This window comes from Gymnogyps californianus, chromosome 7, assembly GCF_018139145.2.
Source record: "Gymnogyps californianus isolate 813 chromosome 7, ASM1813914v2, whole genome shotgun sequence".
NCBI lineage: Eukaryota > Metazoa > Chordata > Aves > Accipitriformes > Cathartidae > Gymnogyps > Gymnogyps californianus.
Genome location: NC_059477.1, coordinates 44,479,764 through 44,505,303, shown reverse-complemented (window position 1 = coordinate 44,505,303; position 25,540 = coordinate 44,479,764). Strand labels below are relative to the sequence as shown.

At 37.8% G+C, this 25,540-nt stretch overlaps 2 protein-coding genes across 5 annotated transcripts in view; one reads left to right on the top strand and one right to left on the bottom strand.

Moving 5' to 3' along the window:
* The window catches only part of WDSUB1 (WD repeat, sterile alpha motif and U-box domain containing 1), a 32,326-nt gene extending 30,235 nt beyond the window's left edge, over nt 1–2,091 (top strand). For both annotated transcript variants that reach the window (XM_050899495.1, XM_050899496.1), the window contains one exon: nt 1,635–2,091. In XM_050899495.1, coding sequence (XP_050755452.1) covers nt 1,635–1,798 — 164 coding nt within the window. In that variant the 3' untranslated portion in view covers nt 1,799–2,091. The remainder of the gene's footprint in view (nt 1–1,634) is intronic.
* A 202-nt stretch (nt 2,092–2,293) lies between these two features.
* TANC1 (tetratricopeptide repeat, ankyrin repeat and coiled-coil containing 1) overlaps nt 2,294–25,540 on the bottom strand; it is a 97,808-nt gene continuing 74,561 nt past the window's right edge. For all 3 annotated transcript variants that reach the window (XM_050899492.1, XM_050899491.1, XM_050899493.1), the window contains 14 exons: nt 23,829–24,436; nt 22,335–22,443; nt 21,995–22,117; nt 20,855–21,091; nt 20,013–20,198; nt 17,979–18,057; nt 14,455–14,588; nt 13,811–13,934; nt 13,514–13,689; nt 10,805–10,937; nt 9,840–9,931; nt 7,410–7,556; nt 5,752–5,852; nt 2,294–4,900 (listed from right to left, as the gene is read on the bottom strand). In XM_050899492.1, coding sequence (XP_050755449.1) covers nt 3,529–4,900; nt 5,752–5,852; nt 7,410–7,556; nt 9,840–9,931; nt 10,805–10,937; nt 13,514–13,689; nt 13,811–13,934; nt 14,455–14,588; nt 17,979–18,057; nt 20,013–20,198; nt 20,855–21,091; nt 21,995–22,117; nt 22,335–22,443; nt 23,829–24,436 — 3,621 coding nt within the window. In that variant the 3' untranslated portion in view covers nt 2,294–3,528. The remainder of the gene's footprint in view (nt 4,901–5,751; nt 5,853–7,409; nt 7,557–9,839; nt 9,932–10,804; nt 10,938–13,513; nt 13,690–13,810; nt 13,935–14,454; nt 14,589–17,978; nt 18,058–20,012; nt 20,199–20,854; nt 21,092–21,994; nt 22,118–22,334; nt 22,444–23,828; nt 24,437–25,540) is intronic.

The window sequence follows — 25,540 nt, the reverse complement described above, 5'->3', positions numbered from 1 at the left end:
CTAAGTGTGTGCCCAACTCGGGGCTCGGTCCGCCAGCTGAGTGTTCATCGCAGAGCGCTGCACAGTAGCAGCCTTTAGTTGTGTTAGCCACTACATGTTAATGAGCTTTTACTTCACGTTATGGATCATTCAAACTGAAAAGAAAGTCTTATTTAACATGTGCGTAATATATTTTGGTGCTTTGTATTCAGAGATAGAAACATGAAACTAGCCTGAAGTGTTTATATTCACGGTCAGCTTTCATTGTCTTTTTTTTTTTTACTATAAAGGGTTCCTGAAGTGAAAATTTATTTTTAAAAAGTTACTCAGGAACTTTAGATCCAGGTAAATGGAAATGTTTAAATTGTGATTAAAATCTAATAGTTTTATTAACCAAAGGTGTGCACCGACTTTAACACCAATATGCCATTTATGCATTTTTAGTAAAGCACAGCTTTATTTTTTTTTTTCGGGGTTTTTTTTTGGCAGGAAGTTCTCCCCCCCTTAGGCAGTTTTTTTTTTTTAACTGACATGCCAGTTTTATTACCAACTCTGTTTCATGTACAGTAATGGTTCAGTACCCTTTATCTTTCCTCTCCCATTGTCCTTAACTAGCAAATACAAACATTGTGATATATTTCTCCAAGTATTGGGGCAGGGGGAGAATATTACTTGCAAATGCTTGGTGAGGCTTGACAATGTCTGGTATGGTGTCTTTAGAGTAATTTAGAACTAAACACCACAAACAGAGATAAGCAACTGCAGTTGCAGGCAACTTGATGAGCATAATCTGATTTTCTTTAAAGGAACTTTTTTTAAAGGAACTGAGTAAGCACTGTTGTTATAGGTGCTGATTGTCAATGCCATTTCTGATGATTCCTTTTTACAGCCTTGTAATGAGCTTTATCTGTACTGTCTATGATTCCTTAACCACAAATAAGGACACAGGAAGACTTTATGTAACGTGGTCCTGTTTACCACTTGTGTACCTTAGTCACAAGTTCATGCATAAACACGGCTTAATCCCGTGACCTCATCAGAGACAATCCCTTGGGTGGGAAAGGGCTGGTTCCGCATGTCTGTTGCTGGCATGCCTCTGCTGCTAACAGCCATGGGAGGCAAAATTCCAAGCCAAGTGAAATCACTGCAGCGGCAAAACATCAGTGTACAAGTGGAGCCTTTTCTAAGGAGATTACATTTTGTGTGTCCCCCTTCTTGTCCCCACCCCATGCCGACTGCCCTACCTGGCTCTTTGGGGGAAGGCTTTGGACACAGCAGCAAGAATGCTTCAAACAATATGCAGCTTTAAAGTCGTCAGGGAACTGATGCAGCTGTAACTGACAAATTTGCAGTGCTTTCTCAAATAGCTTGTACTAGTTAGTTTGCTGAGTACAGTATAACTTAAGAAGTTGAACCAAATTTTGATCTTAATACTGCTGTATAAAGTTTTATCGTAATACATTTAACTATGTCATTTGAAACAAATATGTATGAGTTTATGGTAAAGCTTTCACAGATCATGTAATTTTTCTGTATCTCAATTTTCCTGTTTGGAAATATGGATTCCCTTACATCCCTTTTAAATTTAAGTAGCTAAAAGCGTAACAGTGCCCAAGCGTCTGTAATACAAGGTTTTGATGATGGTTTCTTTGTAGATGGCTATTCCTATGAAAAGGAAGCAATGGAAAACTGGATCAGCAATAGAAGACGATCTAGTCCCATGACGAATCTTCCTCTCCCCTCTCTTATGCTTACACCAAATAGGACGCTAAAAATGGCTATCAGTCGCTGGCTGGAGACTCAGCAGAAATATAGTTAAACGACTTAGTTTTGAAGTTGTTTGTTAAAATTAATTGAAATGAAATTGTAGGTAGCAAAAGGAAATCATTGCATCAGAAAAAATTGGAAAGAAAAAATTGTGTTTCTATTCTGAACTGTGGCTGTCATTTAAATGTTTGTTAGAAAGAAAATCTTCACAGTTGGAAGCTCCCAGAAAATTACTGAAAAACTTTTAAGTTATTGGTAATTCTACTTTGCGGTATTTCTATTTAAGAAATGAAGTATTCAGATTCTCAGTTTTTCAAATAAAGTTTTCTTAAAACTTTCACTACATTTATGAGTTTTGAGTCTTGATTTTGACAAGTTAGTCTTTCAGAAGATAAGAAATAGCAAAGTATATAATCCGTATTTCTTTTTCTAATTTAAAAAAACCAAAAATGTGTCTTTCTCTGTTCCCTATTACTGAACATGTACTTGGAGAAGTTGGGAGAGAGTTTTTCCTGTAACCATCAGTGACTGCATCTCATCCCACAGGTATATTAATAATCTTTATTTTGTATGGAAAAAATACAGTAGCTGTGCAAAAATAGAACTACAGGACAAGACTAATATAGGACTTGTTCAAAATATCAAAGAAACAGTAAACAATAAATAAGCTAAAGCATAATGATGCAAACTCAAGAATTTGTAAAAATGGGTACGGCTGTTTACAATGTACATAAAACACTGTACACAAACAAGACGTGGAAAGTGACTGACTCTGGAAAGTTGACCACTCCAACCTAACTGCGCTCATAGGAATGTCACTACATCTGTTTATTTTCAGCACGTTCTTGCCAATATAAAACCTTATTTCCTCTGAAAAACTTCACAACTTCATCCTGTCATGCAACTGCACATACACTTTTCCTCAAACTTTCATCTTCACTCCCATCAATTTCTTGGGTTTCCCATAAAAACCACTTACTAAACATTTCATTGCTGTACCTTTTTCACGAATAAACAATAAATCATTTTGCTTTAAGATAGCACCCAAAGGTGATTAGATAAACTATATAAAGTGCGATTATTGTTAATATGCCATAATATTGTGTTCTTCAGTGCAATAACCAATATGGTCAAAGCCTTTCAATACACATGCAAATGTCACTGTTTATTTTACTTGATTTCATCTAGTTACTAAAAATAGTTATATTTACATGTCAAAACATGGCTGCTTATAGTTTACTCATACACAAATTATTTATGCTTCCTAAATGTACATCATGCAACCCAAATTAGATCCCACTAGAAAAGTGATAAAATACTATCTTTGATTTAAAAAAAAAGCATACATATACAGATCTGAGTATTATGCAGCAGATCTTTCTTAACACTGTTTTGAGAAGTAAGCACTTATAAGAGGCACGATTATTATGTAAGTGGTGAGATGTAATATAACCAAAAGCCAAGATTAAAGCCCTATGTAAAAGGAAAGTCTTATTTAATGGCAAAATGTAATGGAAAGGATTTCTCTGCTTAAGGTCCTAGTTTGGTGGACTGATGATCCTAATTGACTCTTTCTACACAAATTTGCTATTCCAGTTACTGTAACTGTCCTGTGATGGTAGGAACAGTTGAAAGTGGTTGCATCCCATTAAGTACTGGCCAACACAGACTGCTTACTCAAACTCCCAAGTGACCAGCCAATCAGTATTCTGTATAGCAGTAATACCCTATGATGTTATCATCAGCTAAGTTTTACAACCCTGTAAATATACAAAATTGTATTTATACATTTGATTCAATGAATGATCGCTTTGGTTTTGTAGACGTGACGTGACTTAGATGGCCCTCCTTATTGATACGAGGCTGCTGTTTTGATACAGCATCTGGGTATAAATGCGAACCTTGTTTAGGTGCTCTGTTGTCTTGAGTGTGGGTAGATATTTGGCACTTACGCTCCTCGCCTTCTTTAGGTTGCATACCATTCTGGTTGCTGTCTCCTGGGGCAGCACCAGTAGAGGAAATTTTCGTTTGGTAGTGTTTGACTGAGAAGTGCTCAAAATTTGAGGACTGAATGCCCCCAGAAGCACCATTTGTTGGTAATCCATCCGATGTCTGAGAGTGCCAAGTGCGACTGGATTGAGTATTTTGCTGCTGAAACCTTGCAGTCTTATCCATGATTCCCATAAATGGGGTATTGCGAGGTCTGTGTTCAGCAACAGCACCCTGAACTTGAGTAGCGTTACTCTCCTTGAGTCGAACGTCTGGGCCTAGCCCCTTAATACTATCTGAAAAACTACTGGCTGAAGTTAAGCTGCTGGTTGAGCTGGCAAGAATCATACCACTGGATGGAGCACCAGAAGAGACGCCACCGGTTACAGGACTTTGCTGCCTTGTTTCACTGAAATTCATATGAGTAGGGGCTGTTAACCTGTCACCGGTTTTAGACTTACTTGCAAAAGAATGAGAAGAGAGATTCTCATTATGCTGTGAATGCGAACACTGGCTGGACATAAACTTCTCATTGTACAATTCAGAACTAGGACCTGTGGAAACACTTCCGGATGATAATGTGCTTGTCCCATCCACATGCTGAATTTTAGAGTGCCGGACTGGCAAGGGACTTTGGGGAAGATGCTGAAAAGATGACTGTGTCTTTGTATTACATTGACTGCTTCCCATTTTTGATCCAGACTGGATGGAGCTCAGGTGCTGATTAGTTTTTACAATCTGTGCCTGCTTTGTTGGCTGCATGATCAAGCCTGGCTCTCTCAGATATTTATTACATGTTCTGCTTTGAGGGGACACAGATCTAGCTTTCTGCGGAACGCCTTCTTGAAGGGTCCTGCTATATGATGAAGCAGCTAAGGAACGTTGCGGCCTTTGTGGAGAGGAAACAGATTCATCAGGGTGTGGCAGCTCATCCTCCCTGTCTTGAAGATTAAAATTATCATTCACACCTTGTATAATGCCCTCCTCCTCATTATCAGAGTTGTTAGTTTGCTGTAGTAGCTGTGGAGACTGATGCTTCTGTTGCTGTGTTCTCTGGAACTGTTTGCATTCCTCTTCTACTCGAGCCAGGAGACGTTTTATCTCTTGATTGCTAGGACACAGCTGTGTGGCTTCACGTAAGTCAGCAAGAGCAGCCAGTAGCTTTCTGTTTAGGGGGGGAAAAAAACTAAATAAAAACCTGGGGCAAATCTGAGTCTCAGCATTGCCACCTCCACCACTTTCAAAGAAATACTCTGCTTTGTCATCTCCTGCTGCAGGTGGTGACAATATAAGAACTGGATGTTCTCCAACCCAGGAAATTCTTTCCTACAGTGAAAGCACAGACCCAGCCCTAAACCCTTCGCCTTGTATCGTAGCAGCTTTTCAGGAAGGGTAACACTAGGCACTGACACTTTGTCTCGCAAGCCCTTTACTGTTATCTTCAGAGTGGGTAACTTGCTGAACTCCGCTTCATGACCATTTAGTGTTCTGCTTAGAAAAGACATGGTGAATCAAAAAGGCACCTCTCCTTATACTTCAATTATACCACTATAGTTTGGTACTTTTCCAGCTTAAAGAGATGGTTCCTCCTCTCTCCCCTTGTTTTTATCTTGAGCTGACATATGACTCAACATATCCTGTCCTATAAAAGCACCCAGTTATTCTTGGTAATAAATAATGCAGCTCTGGAATTTGGTGGCACACTGCTGACAACATTCTGCCAAGTCACGTGGAATAGCAATCCCATTCACTCTTACACTTAAAATAATCCCTCTTCATATCAATTTGTTACTTTCTGGACTGCCTAACAGTTACCTAAATGAGTATTCAATATTGCTTTTTGGGTTTGGTTGGCTTTAACTGATACAGAGACCTACCACAGATGGAAAGTGCACAAGGAAAATAACTTTTTCTTTGCAAATTCCAACTACAACTAGCGGAAAAGAAAAAGAGTTATTCAAAGTGTGAGGAAGTTAGAAAAATCTGTGCAGACAGATGCACATAATCAAACAGTACCTGCTGTTCCTCTTGGCTCTTGCTCTAGCATAATAGGCTTCGTAAGACTTGGGTTTCAGATCCAATGCTTTGGTAGCAAACTCTTCAGCCATACCAAAGTCCTAATAATTTAAACAAATGTACTCATTATACACGGACAATAAAAGAAAGCTGCACGCTCTTTATGCATGGTACTGCTTCAAAAGTGCAGACAGCTAATGCAGTATAGAAAGTCACCTTTATCAGTTAGCAAGAGCAGATATTTTCTGAAAGACTGAGAACAGACCTCATCTTGCTAACCTTGACTCTCATGTCTAAGGGAAACTGACTCCAAGCTAGCTAAAAAGCAATGTTAATATAGGTAAGATACGGTTATTTTCAACCCAAAGATGCTGAAATGCTAGAAGAGACTGCATGTTTAACAGGATAAATGCCCACCTCAGATAGCAAGGCTTTAGAATGTGTTTTGAAAAAAGGCCTGTTAAAGACCTAGGAATTTAGAGAAAAACAAGAAAAATCAGGAAATGGTTAGGACTAGTCCAGAGGTTTCTTTGATAAGGTACGTGAAATTTTTAGAGAAAAATTGCACTAAACGTAATGTATTTGGTCTTCATTTAACAAGACCACAGAATAAGAGTTTAGTAAATTGCTGGTTAAACCAAAGACTGGAATTAACAAAGCAGGATTGAAATTGGGGCAAAGATGGCTACGGGGAAGATGAAGGCAGAAGCAAGTCTAATTTTTATAACAGCCATGCACAGCACAGGGTGTTCATGATACTGAATTATATCGAGCATGATGATACAGGAGGTTAGAAAGTATTAACACCAAAAACCACATCCTGAGATATCATGCAAGAGCAGAGTAATGTGATGAACTTGAGCTTTAGATGTAAGGTGATGCACTTCAGGATTAGCAAAATGCACATGAGAGTTTATCAGTGGGATATGGTAAGAAACACACACACACACACACGGACTAGTTGGTCACAGCCACTTTCTGCTGTTAGTTTGATGCAACTGACAAAGTCAATCTCATCTAGGAAGGCATCAGGAGAAGCAGTTGTGGCACGGAAAGGCAAGGATTAGTACTGCTGTGCAAAGCAGCGGCAGAACTGCCTATGTAAAGTCCTGGACACCTATATTTAGAAATTCTTCAAACTGGAGCAGATGCCAAGAACAACTTGGATGACCAGGGAATTAAGAAGTTACTGTTTGAAAAGAAGGAACAGTGTAACGTATGTTCAGAAAATCAGAAGTTTTTGCGCTGATGGTCATTCAGGTTCTTACCAGCCATCTGATGCACTGGTGAAGGCACAAAGAAACAACCAGCACATACAATACAGCCGTAGTAGTAGGTTATGCTGTACGATAACAAAGGGTAGTGGCGGTGGCATTTTCCATTTAGTCTTTTAAAAGTACCAAAACCATCCAGCAGTTCAACATTCCAAAATAACTGGATTACATAAGAACAGCTGTAATAGATCCCCCATGGCAACATGCCCTCATCTTACGAGCTGTCCCCATTTGTTGACACAACAAAGCCCAAAATCAGGATACAGTGAAAAGGATCCTAAAATAGCAAAAATAAATGTCCAAGCACAAACTCAATGATGCAGCAGAATAGACGACTAAGGTTCCCAATGCCAGAGAGGCAACAGATTAATGGCAAGAGCTTACATTTGTTTTTCGGCGACATCGTGACAAATTTAGGTATAATGAAACTCTCAGCTCATTGAATGCTTTCATTTCTTCTCCAAATCCTTCCCTTGGAAACTTCCTCAAGGCATACTGATAGCGCTGTGCTGCTTCCTTCATCTTGCCTTTCTACAAATTTAGGGAACAAGAGGCTTTTCACAAACTCTTAGTATTGCAACGCTGTTGCAAAAAAGCACATTTATATTTGACATCTACCAACAGGTGCTCTTCAAGTAGAAAACAGAGCCAGATTTTTTAATAAATATACAGTATGAATTACACTTACACACAGACCCAATAAGAGAACTTGCATGTTAACTAGAGTTTGTGTTTGTGTCTAAACTCATACCTTTAAAAGTATTTCACCAGGATAAGATCTGCATTATTACATACTACTTGTACCGGAAAAATTCATGTATGATACAATTATTTATTTATTTATTTAAACGGAGTAGTCAAATATCTGATGATGCAGCTGATTAAAACTCTAAGGCCTAGATGCTTCTAGTAGAGCATATCCTTAATCAGGAATGGTGTATCCTTAATCAGGTGGTGATACTGCAGAACAAGCTCTGGCAATGGAAGAGGCTGGATGGGAGAGGGAGAAAGAGTCAGCACAACATTCAAACATGCGGTCAGCTGCTGCCAGATCCACTTAGGTGTCTGAGCCGTGATCAGCTGGGTGACTGAGTGTATGAATTTAAAGTAGTCAAAGGTCAATCTCCTACTGCTTAACAGAGGCTGAATAAGAGAGCTAACCTGTCCCTTGGGACTGCCTGAATGATCCACTCTTGCACTGGAAATATTCAGACTCTCCAAGAGATGCTTGGAGAACATCTCCATAATAAACTGAAGATTTGAGACAGTTTTGCTAAAAACACCGAAATCCTCCTAGCATGCTAAGAAAAGCAAATCTTTTAGTTGACAGATGAAGAAATTTTTCTCTTTATGGATATTTTACAAGTTAATTTCTTTTCATAAACATTGGGTGTTTTTTTATTATTTAATTCATCTTAACACTCAAAGTGGTCAAAATTTACTGTTGAAACTGGCAAGGAAGATATTTAAGGTTTATCTTATTTTATTCAGCTGGAGAGCTGAAAAGTAGTTATTGCATACTGTTAGCACACTCAAATACATGTTACTCTGCAAAATAACTATCCATTTAAAACACTTTGGCAAATAAATAAATTGAAGTATATTGGAAAAAGTTTAACAAGCTAAATCACATACCATAGCTCTAGCAAGTCCATTCAAATTACTAGAATAAAATTAAGCACTCTAAAAAGAAAAACCAGCAGGGAATTCAACCTCTTGTAACAAATTGTAAAACATACTAGTACCAAGTCCTGCCATGTTACTCTGTGGTCTCAGAGTCCAGGCAGGGTTCAACCTGTGGAGCGACTTGAGGAGAAACTGAAGAAAATTAATTGGTGCTGCCAACACAGTGGCACCTTCTCCCTGAACAACCAGTGAGTCACATTCAACACACCACTACAGAAGTGTGACATAGGAGAGGCTTCCCAGGGATGACACAACTGCCTTTGTAGCATAAAATCTGTTATCCTTTAGGTTGAAAGATGTCCCATGCTTAAAGGTACCTGCTTGGATATAAGGCTCTAAACCCATGTCAGGATCAATAAACTTGATAAATTATCCAGATGTATTCATAAGACTCCTATGCAGAATTTGGGAGAATCCAAGCCGGTCCACCCTGATTCATGATGGCAAAGTCTCAAGGGTCTATCTTCTGTACTGTGCAAAGCCATTTGATATAGAACAAAGATCAGAGATAAGGTGGCAGATATTTGAGGGCCCTTACAAAAAACCCTACACATTACAAGCCTTGTAGCTAGAACAGACTTTGCACGATGCTTATATAAGCCATTCAGCACTGTGTTGCACTACTGAAATAACGCAGGTGTATCACACAGTTTACAAAAATAATTCCAGTCTCTCTTCTGAGCAATATATCACCACTAGTAAAAAGAATGTATGAAAAGAGCTGTCACCTTCCTCATTATATATTTAAATAGCACACAAAAGAACATTATCCTGAAGAAAAGGATGTGCCTTAATGTCACTTAATTCAACAAGGCACTTTCAAACAAGCACCTTATATTCTGAGTTGCTCTTAAGCAACTGACTGCTACAAATGTTCACAGAGCGACTTGCTCAAAAGAAAGAAAATGTACTTATCCATCTTTAAATATTTATTTATTTATTTAATGCAGGAGTTTTCAATGATTCTTTCCCAAGGTTCTCAAGATTTCTTCGTCTCATTCCCAACATGAGAGGACGTGGAAATAAGCATCTTGTTTGAACAGAAAAGGAGGTATAAAGAACTTTAATCTACTTCAGACAGAAGTCCAACTATAATGCTCTATCAGAAAAAAATAAAAATCTACCTACTTTGTACAGTATATTTCCTTCTTCCATCAGTTTCTGCAGTAGAATAAGGAGAATATCGGGTTTTGAGGTGGCCATTGCCCATGCTGCATTTCCTGCAAGTTAAATTTTAAGGATCTCTGACAAAAGGGAATAAAGTGTGTTTCTGATATCTGTCCACACTAGAAAGCCTAATCCTACTTCAGCAGATATTCCACCTGCATGGAACTATTATTATTATTATTAGTGCATGCACATGTATTTAAAATGCATATATATATACATACCTGCCCCCTGCCACCCCACATAAATAGCACCCAGATATTAAATGGTCCGATGCATTTCACCCCTGGTCTAAAGCCAGTATAGGACAGTATGAAAGTCATGGTAAAGTTCAGGCCTAAGTAAGGATCTGTATTTGATCATACTTAGTACCCAAATAATAATAAATGATGATTTAAAGGTACTACAGATTCAATAATTATCATGTACACATCTGCACCATCTACTTGCCTACTGATAATACATGATTTGGACATATATGTTTTGCCCGCTCTTTGCAAAAATGTACGATTCTATAATTTATTAAAAGAACGTTATTTAAATGTAGAACTTCTTAATCTAAATCATTAATAGTGTCAGAATTAACTATCACTAATAGCGTAATCATAATTTTCTTGTTTAAGTCTATCATGATAGAGTAACCACTTAAAGACTGACTGCTCCAGACCTCCTCCTCAACATACATCAAAGAAAGGAACAGAATAAAATTACTTGCATTTCCTCACTTCTGAAGTGAGTCTTGAGTGTCTGCCTTTAACAGAAAGAGATTGATTTCTCTTGAGTGGGCATCTGCAAACCATAAAACCTGCAAAAATCTAGCGTGTATTTCAGGATTTATTTATTTAATCTACTTTACAGAAATGACAGTAGTTCTAGCAGAGCAGATATTCAGTTGTTTCTCCTGCGTATAGGATAGTTTTACTAACCTAGTTTAGCTCCTTTTCTCAGTAGCATAACCACTACTGATGTATTACGACATCCGATAGCTCTGTCCAGTGGCCGCATGCCACTGTGGTCAACATGCTCAATCACTGCTCCTTTCTCTACCAAATACTGCACCTGTGAAAAGAAACAAGACGAGCCTTGTAACATTATTTTTGGTAGGAGAGGCAGAACAGTGAAATATTTAAGCTACCACCTAATCTTCCTTGAAGTATACTGAGTATGCACTCCAGAGTATGCTAAAGCCATTTTAAAGCCATTGAACTGAATCCATTGAAGACAACACAGCACGGGAATGCTATCAAACTGCACCGAAGACCTGCAGTCAAGGAATTAAAAAAAACCAACACCCAAATTCCTGGAAGTACCTGTGTCAGAAAAACACTAAGACCAACACATTAAGCTTGTTCCCTCCTTTGTTCATGTTCTGCACGCCAATATGCAGACACAGCAGCTCAAGCGTAAGGGCAGTAAGCTCAGATGAAAACAGAGTAGCAGTGTAGGCCCTGTGGTTTCAGCTTCAAGTACACCGTAACGCTACAATGACAAGCATGAAGTGCAGTACCAGAATATGCTCCTAGTATAGGACACAATGCTATACAAATGCAATAAACAGAAAATACACAGACTACTATTGTGTAATGTGAGATATTTAAAATGTTCTAGTTAACAGTGCAAATACAAGTTACGGTGCTGAGGGACCACTTCTTGTTCTATACAAAGAAAAACACATTTGTAATTTTATTCATTTCTTAACCATTTATTACAGCAGTCTAATGCTGCAGTTTGACATAAATGCAGCAAATGTAAAATGCAGCAAGGGCAAATAAGAAAGTTTAAGAAAGCAAAACAAGTAAGCCAGACACCATGAGCTTCCACCAAGCATTCACCAAGCATCCAGAGCAACGGAGTAATTCTCGTAATTGTCCATCAGCAACACTAATTAAAAGTGCAATATATAGGGAACGACAGCGATGGCAGGTCTGATGTAAGCAATAGCTCTTTCACATAACCATTGCTTGCTCAAACGCGACTGGCAGTAATCTAGTATGGAAAGAGGTATTAACAATCCTTCCCACTGACAGGGCGCCAAGACCCAAAGCTGCTGGCCTGCTGAGTGACCTCTTAATTAGTATTATTCCACCTTTGTCTGTTGCCCTACCACAAAGATCAGGCTGTTCAGCCATATGAACCACTGATGTGGCCAGTCTATCAGGTGAACTGGCAGTCTGTACTACTCCAATACAATAACCTACAGTAAAAGTATGTACAGGAGGCTGGATATCCCTCATTCCCAAGCAGGAAAGAAGTCCCTCTTCAGGTACCCAGTGTTACCTACAAACCCTTGCAGTGGCAGGAATAGCTCTGTGATGTGACTTCTGAAACCTGTTGAAGCCAGTACAGAATCTAAGGATTTATTTACGATTTCAAGTTAATCCTGACTAAGGCTGAATGGGACTTAAAGTGCTATAGCAAGTTATACTGTATGGCAGCATTTTTATTCAAGAACTGCTGTTTTGAAACAGGACGTTGTATATGCAAACTCTAGAAATAAAGATGCTAGTGAGTCTGAGTGGCTGCATATGCTATTCTTTCTAGTTCCCTGGTGAACTCCTGGATCTGTTTATAGTGCATGCAGACTTGAGCATGCCCTTCCATGCAGCTTGCAGACATTGCATTCCTATCTGGTCAGGCTTCTGAATTGTGCTTAATTACTGAGTTTTGAAGCATGAGAACAAAATACATAATCACTTCAAAAATCTGTGATTTTAAAGATATAGAGGATGCTAAATCACAGACTTTAAACTTATTGTATACTTTTGATGTCAGTTATAGGCATGATCCATTTCAGATTCAGAAAAACTTCCCCTAAAATGCCTTAAATTCTTGCACTGTAACATTTATTATAGAGGAAGAAGGTAGTATGAGAGAAAGGTGCAGGACTGAAAAAGGAACTTCAGTAGTTGTCCTATTTCTGAAATGACCTGTGGAACAAACTGAAAAAAACTGAATTTACACCTCAGGCCTTGTATTTCCACATATATAGACTGGATAGTAACACTGAGATGTGCTCAGTGCCATCTTCCCAAGATGAAAAGTGTAAGGATTTCTAACAGTTCCCTCCCTGTCATGCAAAGCATGTAAGATACCTATCAAAGACAAGTAATGCTGCCTTATGATGGAGAAGCAAAATCTTTCTGCATTTCATCTATTCTGGCAATATTATTCTTCTTCCTACATCTCTCACTTGGGGTCTCTGTTCCACTAAGGCACCCAACTGACTAGGACCCTGTCAGGTTACCTCAATGGGTTTGCAGAGGCTGAAAAAAGGTATTTCTTTTCATGTCCCACAGGCTTTTTTTTTTTTAATTCCAGTTCATCCTACACAAAAATTGTAAATGCTACTTTTTATTGAGATTTAAAACATTCATGATGAAGTACAATAGCACGCTGTAGAACATAAAGGCATAATGCTGGACTTCTATTACAACTACCTTGGTACTAAAACCTTATCTACAAGATGCTTTTCTGAGTAAATACTTGCACTGCAGTCAACATGCTAGCAGTGTAAGCATCTTGGCTACTTCCTCAAATTTCCTTTCTATTTTGGTTGGCAGTATTTTTTCTAAGCTTTGTTTTGTATTATGAAAATTCAATACATGCTTAGTTTTTCTACTGGTAGTTCTACTTACAATATCAGCATCTCCATAAAAAGCTGCCAGGTCTAGGGGTGTTCGTCCGTTTTTGTCTGTCTGATCAGTTGTTGCGCCTTTCTCAACTAAATACTGAACCACTTCCCTGTGGCCTTTTAGACAGGCCCAGCTCAAAGCTGTCAGTCCTTCTTTGTCCAGAGATGAAATAATTGCACCTGTAAAATGAAAATTAACTTTGTTATGAAGATGTCCTGCTTAATAAGAAAAATTACCTAACTCACACAGATACAGTCTCTGGTACAGCTGTGCAGCCTTGAACCACTATTTATTTTCTACCTTCAGAAAGCAGAAATTCCACAGTGCTCAAATGTCCTTCACAAGAAGCCACCATAAGTGGAGTTCGGCCTTGCTTGTCGCTTAAATTCACATCAGACCCATGCTCCACTAGAAGTTTAGCAATCTGAAATAGAAAATATAAATTTAAAAATAAATTGGCAGCTTTAAATTTTAGCCACAATAGCATGAACTTTTAAAGAAGAGGACTAAGGTGCTATTTATAGCAATCATTGAGAAACCCTGTGCAAGTCAAGTCTTAACTGTTTGCAATTCGCGGCCTTCTCCTGACAGGAATGGCCAGCATGAGGAAGGCTCCTGACTCTAAGGTTCTCTCTCCATTAATACAGAAGCAGTATAGAGGATCCGAAATGGCCTCTCTTCCTGGTCTAGGAAATAAAATATTTTAACTCCCATGTATTATTTTTCAGGTATATTATAACTAAGGTTGTCATGCAGCTGATGTACTTTCAAATCCTTTGTATCACTTTAAATAACTTAAAATGTGAGCTTCTGAACACGTCCCTTTGAAGCTGATGCAAATGCATATTAGAAAATTTACACTGATTTATTACAGGACTAGAGATGGGAGGAATCAAGGACCACTTCCCAAGGGAATCCATTTAATTCACGAAGAGGTGTCAGACCTGCCAGTGCCCCTGCCGTACTGCACAGAAAAGCGGAGGAATCCCCCTCCTATTAGCTCTTGTCACAACTGCTCCGTGTTCAAGAAGTAATTCGCAGACTTCCAGTTTCCCTCTTCCTGCAGCAGCTGTCAGGGCTAAAGAAAGCATTTTCATCAACATCATCTCTTAGCTGTTTTACCACATCTTTTGACACATGCACATTATGGGAGTGTTACTGAATCCCCATTTTTTTCAGCTCGGCTGCTCCATAAGATTTTCATAACTTTTTTCAGACTCAAATGAATTAGTCAGAACCAGGTTAAGTCAATAAGCCACAGACATTCTCTGATAAATAAAGAGATGATTCTCAAAGATAAAAACTGATGTTGTTTAAGCTGACTGGAGGAATTGTTTAGTCTTCTTATACCTGGATAAGGTATAGGGAGTTATATTGTTGCTGTAATGTTAGTTTCACCATAAGCTAAAATGCTGGTACTGACAGAATAAAAAATGTGAAGTTTCTGAACAAGATAGTTTGTTTTGCCTCTAATGTCGGTATCTATAACAGTTACTTTCCAGTTGTTCAGATCTAAACAGTTGATGTAACTGTAACATAGTGAAGTATCAGTGAGTGAAGAGTGAATGGGTTACATATTGTTGTTAAAAAAGAAAATTTACTACTTCCTGCAGTGTTTGTAATTTTATTTACTTTCAGCATCTGTTGAAATTTTTCAAAATTCTACTTTATCATGTTTGAAAATGCTAAAAAATTAGTATCAAGAAATTCACAATTTGACCCACTTCTTACTGGAAAATATATGGTATTAGGATTTAGAAAATGGAGGGGCAAGTCCTCTGCTGATTCTTGCAGAAGTTAGCACATGAACCCATTTTCTAAGCAGTGTTAACATCAGTTATGTCGGTTCAACACAAACAACAAAAAACCCATTTTAATTTCAAGCTCCATTTAAAACACACAATAATCTGATGTGAGCGAAATGGAAGAGGGGAAAAAATCATGATGGGGAAGTATTTTATTTTCAAGCTTCAATGAGTGTCACAGTGAAAAGCAAGGAGTATGGTAAGCTATAGGAGAAGGTGGCAAGTTGTTTAAATGTATAGCCTTGCAGCAACGCTTCAGCATTATTTTGGTACTGAGTAGAGTCACAAAATACTAGTGCCGAATGTGTGGAAATTACCGGCTTTCTCATAAGCCATATATTGTGAACATAGCTTTGCAGTAATTTGTATCTTATGAATGTCTAAAATAAAGATCGTATCAATGGTTTTATTATTGTGCTATCTGGACACATTTGCTACTATACTATGTTGAACTACTCCGTCGCCAATGTATGTAGGTGTGCATGCAATTGCGATACTCTGGTGTTTTCAGCCAGGGCTGAAAAGGTGTCTTCTGATAGTAGTATCTATCTGTTTAAAAGTTGCAAGGTTACTGAATTTTAGATAGAGGCCAAGAGCACTCGCTCTTGACAACATACACTGTTCAGTTCAAAAAAGATTTTTAAGGTGAACTAGAATGTTGATGTCTCTTGTGTACTGAAAAATGTACAGTAATCCCTTGAAGTCTAAAGCAAGGGTTAACACACAGGAATTAGAACTATCGATTGATAACCTACTGTGTTTTTCACCATGAAAAACAGGGAAAACAATTTTAACCAGTGCAGAATGAAGCTAAATTGTCCAAGACACAGACTTTCTGCAGAGATCTAAATATCTGATGTTTGGTAATACACCACTGCTAGGGACTGAGTAAACAGTACTTCCTGAAACTTGAGTTACAGTCCCTTTGTTGAATCCCAGAACTGTTATCATCTTCACCTTTGAGAAGGGCCTGATGGAAAGAGATGAACCTTTCTTGCAATGAAAAAAATGATTAATGAAAAAGGAACTAGGACTGCCTCAGGCTGGTGGGTTTATCCAAAATTTTCAAAGATTCCTTTTAACCTACAAGCTATGCACGTGACAAGGGTAAATTAAGGAAGTGTAGAAAACAGGCTTAAAAGTCTCCCACCCCTACATTCTCTCATATCATGTGTTACGTGACTTTTTTATCTGCTCCACTTTAATTTGCTATTTAACTTGCCTTGAACCTATACTTCATACAAACATGGCCTTCAGCTACATTAATGTGATAAAATACTGGGAATGGCAATGATGATATCTAGCTGTCTTTCCCTCTAAAAGACTCACAATATAAAATGCTATTGAAACAGCCTCCACAGTGAGCAGAACCAACTTAGGATTCAAGTAGATAACAGCAGTACAAATAAATGAACAGAAACAAGCTGTTCCTGAACATGTTACTATACGAAAAGGAACAATCTTTAAGGTTGTTCTATGCTGTCTCAAGGTGCAATGGATTTTCCCTTTTTAAAACAGGCACTCACAAAACACACTGCTCCTCACTCCATCTGCCTCATACTTCTAAGTTTTATCACTATCCAGTTCCAGATCATGATCCCATTTACAAAATAAGATAGCAAAGAACCATGCAGTACAATGGAAATGCAAGTTCACCCACGCATGCAAAACTGTGAAGATTCCAGCAGCATATAAATTAGCATCCTTTCCATGTAAGTTTTTTTATATTCAATAATTGGAGAGTAATATTTCATGTAATGCTAATCCTGTGGCTATCGTGACTCACTCTACACGTTTTTCTTGTCCCAGACTTACTACTCTGTATCTCAGAGAGCACAAAAGTGCCACAGGGAACTGCTTGTAGTTCTCTGGACTCGGACCTTCACGTCCATCACAAGTTAGGACTGCATAAGGAAGCACTTACTTAATGAGTAAACACTCCCAATACATTAAGCAAGAATTTGAATACAAGACTTTGACAAGAAAATACTGAAGGAAAATTAATTTAGAAACAGATGTATGTTTTTTGGAATTCACTGGATTTGCAACAAGAGTTTTGTATATGCATAGGAATAAAGAACATTCACTTCTCCAACATGTGAAGAGGCTACTGACAATCATTAGAAGAGACTGTTTTCCCACCTGCTTGTGCAATCTCAGCTGCCTAAATGAAATCAAGATGCTACTCATATGGTAAAACAGGAAAACTTTCAGCTGCAGGCTGCACAGTCGGTCTTTAAAAAAATATTTGGCATTTCCCATACATACAAAGGCATGTCTTTTCATCCATTGCCTAATTGGAACAAATGAGGCAATTGCCTAGCATTTCCTGCAAACAAATGAGATTTTTAAAAAAAAAAAAAAGTTCTCAAACAGATAATCCTATGAAATGCTACACGGAAGCTTGAAGCACTATATTTCCACAGACAATTTTCAATTTTAATTAGAAAATTTACAGTAATTTTAATATAAAATAACTTTTCAATACACGAGATGAGTAGATTTAGTAAGTTAAAAACTCTATACTTACACACTGCACTTTATTATTAAAACTGGTATTCTCCCATGACTTACCACAGAAAATTACATTTAAAAAATCAAAATTAAAAACTCTCACTTCTTAAATGAGCAACTCTAATTAGGGAAAATGAGAAAGGAAATACCTGTTTCTCCCCACAAGGCATCAGTGTCATTGATGTCTACTTCATGGTCCTTTTCAATTGTCAAGATGTAACAAACCACCTGTCAAAAACAGTTAGCAGAGACGTAGTGAGTCACAAAAAACATCAGTTGGCACTTGGGTAAAAGATTTAAAACAAGTGAGAGTGCTTCTCTCTTAATGCACATGAATCAAAGAAAATATTGTTCACAATCCATCAAAGCAAGTTCAGCATGATTTTTAGTACGAGTTGAAGATGACTGAATGTTATTGAAAGCAGTTTAAACAAAAAAAGCCCAGTGCCCTTCTGTTAATTGGTTCAGGGCGTTTTACTTGATTATGATTTAATGAACTCCTGTGTGACCTACATACACCAGAATAATCCAGACAAACAATACCAAAAATAAAAAATAAAGCATCCCAGTTCAGTGAGGAAATTCCCTATTGCCTAAAACAAAGGGAAAAAAGAGAATATTTGCATACATCTTGTAAAATGGCAATTCCTACGTTTTTCCTTTTACATTGTTTATATCTTAGCTGTTTTTCAAAATTTCTTTACAGAAGGGTTTAAACATACCTTGTTAAACGCTAATTTTTAAACTTGAGATCAGTTATAAATTAAGTTTTTCTGTGTTTTTATTTTATTAAGGAAATCTACATTTTGTAACCACCTGCTAGTAAAAGATTATTAAATTAAAACCTCTTCTAATGGCTACTTTAAACAGATTTTCTAATGGGGGACACGGTCACTGAGACTGCAGCAAGCAGGCAAGGGAGTAGAATCACACTAACAAAAGTTTTGGATGCTACAGGAAAAAGCAAAGGAAGGAAAGGAGAAAGTATATAGGTATTTTCAGGCTGTATGAAAAGTGTTGTATACAATGTACGGAAAATCCTAAAATCCGAAATGCTGGAATATAATTTATTTAAAATTCATGAAACACACAGGTCTTATTTCCAGCTAAGTAGAACTAAGCTTCTTATCGTCCTAAAAATAGAGAAAGATGGACTTTTTCAGGTAAGAGTAAGTATTTATGATTAACATGATCTATTTTGCTGATATTCAGGAGTTGACTGCTTTCATTTAATCAGTGATAGCAAACAAGAACTTTTATGAGAGTGAAGGAATTATCCATTAATTCAAGTTAATCATAGTTCAGAATCCTCAAATTTATATCGTGAGACAGTGATGGCTTATATATCATATAATAAATTAATTGCACAGACATTACTATGTTTGAATCATGTAAACAACTTTAAAGATCAGATTCTTCATCTTATAGCAATAAAAAAAATAGATTTAAAAGTAGTAAATATTGAAATGGTTTTATTGAAGAGATTTTAAGTTTCCACTTTTGGCACATCACTTATAATACATACACAGGAAATTCCATCAGCCTAGTGTGATCTTTATTCAAGTATCTTTACTTACTGATTACTTTTATATCAAGGTTAAGATCTATTTTCCCAATGAACAGAAGACATACTTCTATTACCTAAATATCTAAAGCATTTTGTGTATTTATGTGCTTACTTTTAGTGTTCCTTTTACTGAATAATACTGTAATGCTGACAAACACTTCTTTTATCACATACATGCACGCAACCCCAAATTTCTGTCTTACGTGACACTAAGCTGAAGTCTGTAACTTGACGTGTGCATCAGGTTAAAAAGTTAAGCATGTGCAATATACAATTTGTTATAGTATAAAAAAAAAATTCAACCTAAAGTAGAAACATACCAGGGTGGATCACTGATACAGAATATCATCATTACCACTAGAGATTTAGGACAACTTCCAAGAACAGAGAGGAAAAAGTAGACAGAAAATTACATACAAACAAATCCTGAAGCAAAGAATATTATTGGATAATTACCTACAGCATTTAAAACAGCTGCTAAGAATGCATACTACTGTAAATATCAGAGGTTTCAATAGTTCTGCTTTCCAAACCTCTTTTAAAAATAGCTGCAAGCACTGTTGTATAATTCTCATGAATTCAAACAGATTTGGAAATATGTGAACTATCAACCTACCTGACAGTGCCCCATACTGGAAGCTGCTGTTAGAGCTTGTTGCAGTGCCTGGCTTTTTCTTAGTGAATTTTGTTCTTGGGAAGGAGTTATCCAAACAACATTGAGCAAGTATTCAAGGATATCACAATGCCCTCTCAATGCACTATGGACCAAAGCACACTGGCCTTTCTTGTCTACATAGTCAGTCTGCATTGGGGGAAAAAAAAAAACAAATGTTCAAAGTTAAAAAGTCTAGTGAAAGGCCATGGAGAGGAGAAGCTCCTGAGCACTGCAAGAGAGAAAATGTCACTCGTATCTTCAAGAAGGGCAAGAAGGAAGATCTGGGGAATTGCAGGCCAAACAGCCTCACCTTAGTTGCTGGGAAGGTGATGGAAAAACTAATCCTGGAAACCACTTCCAAACACATGAAGGACAAGAAGGTGATCGGGAGTAGTCAGCATGGGTTTATCAAGGGGAAATCATGCTTAACCAACCTGACAGCCTTCTACAATGAGGTGGCTGGCTTGGTGGATGAGGGGAGAGCTGTGGATGTTGTCCACCTCGACTTTAGTAAGGCTTCTGACACTGTCTCCCATAACATTGTCATGGACAAGCTGATGAAGTACAGTAAGTGCACAGTGAGGTGGACCCAAAACTGGCTGAACGGACGGGCCAGAGGGTTGCGATCAGTGGCACATGGAAAACACTTCATGGAAACCTGTGTAGATGTTCTGGACTCCCCTGCCGCCCCGCCCCAAGTCTCTGTGTGTTAAGTATATACTTATGTAATCAACAACAATTTTCTTAGGCTTTTGCATGATGTTTTTGGCTTCAAACATTGCAATCTTTGTGCATCAGCTTACCTTTGCACCTTTTTTGCACAGCAGTGAAACTATGTTCATGTGACCTGCAGCAGCTGCATAACTAAGTGCTGTCATCCCATTTTCTGAAGTCCCATCAATAGCAGCTCCAAATTCTAGTAAGAGAGTGACCACTTCTTCATGTCCAAGGTGCGACTGAACACAAAGCACTGGAGCATTATTTAGTACTTCAGTCCGATAATTCACATTTGCTCCTGCCAAGATCAGCAGCCGACTCACCTAAAATTTAAATTTAAACAAAACAGTTTTTTCCTCAGATTTGTCTGAATTTATTAAGAGACTCTGACATCTTGATTCAGGTACTCATACGTTACTCCCTAATTTTGATGCAGATTTTATTGGCAGACATCGACTTTATCACATATATACCACTATGAAAGTTTAAAAATCATCTGTTAGCAAATCGATTATTGTGTTACTGAACTATGTACTCCTAACAGAAGACTCGCCTCTCCCCTGAAACTCACTACTCTCTCACCACAATTTCATCTGTGTGACTTGCTACTACTGTGCAGATTTATGTAACTGACTCCATTAATAGAGAACCAGATTGCATAAAAAGCAATCTCAAAAAAATTATCATAGCGTGTGTGTGTGTGTGTGTGTGTGCATGTACACGCAGATTTCCAATCAAAAGGCTTAGCAGTTGGCTAAAATTGCAACTTGTCAACTTGGACTTCCCTATCCATAATCCAGGGATTCAAATAATAGTGCAAAGTACTGGCATTTTACATCCTTTCACTCTCACAGTATTTCGCCTTTTACAATTCCCTTGATACTTCCCCACACAAGAAAATACAGCTGAAGTCTGCCCAGCAAATCAGGTGGAACATCTGACACCCTGAAAATGCATCCACACGCTTACCTATGCTACAGAGTGCGACTACATCAGAATCAGGGTGAAACCCTTCTTTCCATCAAAACTATCAAGGAAAACTGAACTGGACTTTAACACAGCTTTAAAAAGTACATGAAGACTTGTTATAAAGGAGTTCAGTTACAGATGCATAGTGGTGGCTTTTTTTCTTTTAAAGGGTTACATTAATTTCAACATTCATCAACAGAGTTACAGCAACAGTGGCAGATAAAGCACTGTTTGTACATGAATGCTTATTTTCTTACCTTCACATTGGGTGTATAGATGTTTCTCAGAGAAGCAAGGGCTGCAGACAGTCCATCAGTACTATAACCAATCCACAAGGCTTGAAGATGACTGGAAGAAATTCCAGTCCTTTTACTGAGGCCCTAACAGAAATGATACAACAGGAAATCTCTCTATAGAATTAGAAATACTATTTATATCTACATCTCATCAGTATAAAGAAAAGTAACAATTTTGTTTGTTAGCACTACCAAGTATTTTGCATAAGCTTCTAACAAATTATTAAAGCAACTCAGAGGAGAATCTCTAAGACACATTCGTAAGAATAGATCATAAAACCTAATAAGCTGTAAGCTTTACCTTAAAAATGTGAGCTTTAAGTATATGATGACCAAGTTCCATAGTTTGTTGGCGGTTTAACTTCCCCTCTTGTCGAGAAAACATGAAAGCCAGTAAAGCATGTCCATTCCTAGTGAAAAGGATTAAGAGAGAACTTTTATAACTATACTTTCAGTAAATATCCTAACGCATCTGTATGCCTGTCATAACAGCTCAACTTTGTCAGACTACTGAAACATACCATTACATCTAAACAAAATTATTTCCATAACGAAATAATGCAAAGAGAAAAAAGAAAAATTTCAAAGTTGAAACACACTCCTAATATTTCTCTACTGCCACCTCGCAAGAGGCCCATGTCAGAACCAATGCAGCTTTGGACAGCGATTTGCATAGTGCTCCCCTTTTGTCTTGTTTCATCTCACAGTCAGAAACTGCAGGTACCTCAGATAAAACCCAGTCCTTTTAGAAGAAGAAGATCTGAATCCTTTTGAAATTTGAGATAAAATGTGTATTTAGTAATTCTACATCTACATTAGTCAGTGTTCTAGGAAACAGCGGAAATGGCATAACCCTGAGAAAACAAGGTTGTCATATACTATACATTAGTCAGACTATATACTGGAACCGAACAATTAACCATATGCTAATTAGACTATTCATCCAGGGGATGAAGTTGCAGGGGGCTTCTCGACGCATCTTCAGAAATTTCTAAACAGAATTTTTCAAAAACGGAGGCTTTAAGTAAGACTAGGCAACCCTCCACCTTCTGTTAGAGCATGCACTGTGCATCAGGTATTCAATGGGCCCAGGGTGCAGCTAGCAATGTTGAAAAATGGTAGGGGCCAAACAGTCTGCAACCCTGATAATTCCACCTACTGAACCGTTTTTGTTAAATCCACTTGAAAGCACAGAGAAGTCTTGGGTCGGTGATAATTTTAAATGTCAGCATTATTTATTCTTTTATAGAAACAAAAAAACTGAAAACCCTGAAGAATATGAAAAAAATGGAAGATGCAGACTGCAAGCATGTGCCTGTACAATAACAGCTTGTCATCTCCAATTTAACTAATTCGTGCTAAGTCAAAGAAGGTGAGATGGAACAAACTGAAACAATGCCATGAGGATATAATTATAGAACAAAATGTCTTATTTTTACTTTTAAAACAGCCCAAATGATCTGTTCTTTCTGTTCCTGCACTCTAAATAGACAAGGTACTGCTGCACATACTTCTCAACAATTTTGCTATATTAATAACAACATAGTACTTTCATTTCTCCACGAGGGTAGCAAAGTCAAATGCAAATCTGCAAATTCTACAAAGTCAATTATGCATTGTAACCTCTGATACTTCTGGTCAAGTCTAACTCTAAACATATAAAAGTTTTCATTTTGGAAAAAATTAGGTGTGCTTGTGTTTTAACATTACTCTTTCCTCTCACCAATTGCTGCAACCAATCATATAAAACATAATTGCAGTTATTTGAACACGATTTACTGCAGGTTTCATTTACCTTGGCTCACATAAGAAGTCAGTATTTTCACCATCTGCTCTCCAAACAAGCCATTCCCTGAAGGAAGGATGGCAGAACATACGTGTTTTGTCACGTCTTTTTATCAGGAAACACGAAAGGGCTTCCATCCTTTGGCTGAAGTCTTCCCATTGTTGTTCACCATTTATCTGGCCTGCATTAATAGCTTGGAAAATCTGGTCATCTGTCATGGGATGTAGGGATGCCAGTGCCACATTTAATACGGGCAGGGCTCGCTCAAAAGCAGAGTTTGTCATGAACTTCATATTGCACTGAAGTAAGTACAGTTCTGATAGAGACACTGGAACAACCTTGTAGCTTGCACTTTTGATTACTAAGTGACCTTTTTGGAAAAGATCCAGAGTGAGTTTCAAATAGAGATAAGATCCCAGGCTTCTCATGATCAGGTGATTACTCACTTTCCCAATAATAGCTGCATCAGCTTTTCCATTTAAAGATATGTTGTTTATAATTTCCTGGCTGTTATTAATTCTGTACTGAATGTAAGCATTCAAGTCATCATGAATTTCTTTGTTGTCTGGAAAATTGTCCAGGGATATTGCGATAAAGGGCAGTGAACTTACTACCTCCTATGAGGGGGAGAGGGGGGAAAAAAAGAAAGGAAAAAAAAAACACAACACACAGGCATTACAGTATTCCAGCACTGAAAATTCAACAATGCATCTTTGCTATATTTCTCTTCTGTAATGAGTACCAGACAGATTAAAAAGAAATGCAGCATCTCTGCGATGGCTTTGCAAATATTGTCCCCTGATAATAGGCAGAACAATATTTCTACATTTCATCATTTTTCATAGGAAGGTCTCAAATATTTTACTGACCAACCTCAGCAAGGCAACTGAAGGGGATGAGCTACAGAAATGATCACTTCAAAATTAAGGGAACAGAAAACAGTTACCAGAATTGGACCCTAAGACAGGCCAGGGGAAGGAGGGAGGTAGAAGGAATGATCTATTAAGAAGGAATGATTTATTGAGAAATATCACAAATGACAACAGAGAAAAGAATCTCCTCATTGTTACATCTTCCAGTAACAATGTACCAGAAAGGTACCATCCACACATATACAGCCCCATTTAGTTTAAGGCAAACACCAAGTATGGCACAGTCAGACACTTCAACAGGTTTACCTGAACACATTTTTATATTTATGTAACACAGAACACATTTATGTTTATGTAAATAAAGATCCAAACGACCTAAACCTTCCTATATAGAGGCATATATCAGAAGGGTTTAACAAACTTCTCAACACTTTCACAACACAAAAAGGAACACTTTATGCCACTTAAAGTAGCATGGATTTCAAAGAGCTGAACTTTCAGGCCAGTGAGATGTTTTGATCGCAGACGCCCGCTTCTCCAGAGAGGAAATAGTCCCTACTACAGAAATCCCTTGTTAAAAATAAAAATTTAGTTGAGAACTAAACTCTTCAGCCAGTTAAATGCTTAGAGTTCTAGTGGCAAGAAGGTAGATACGAAATAAACTCTCAGAAGGCTGTACTGAAGCATACGTGCACCTTAACATTGTCAAAACAGACATAGAATCATAGAATAGTTTGGGTTGGAAGGGACCTTTAAAGGTCATCTAGTCCAACCCCATCACACATTCAACTTTACATCAGCACTGTCTTGCACCTTGTCAGCTTGGTGCACAGAGCAACCCTGGAGCCA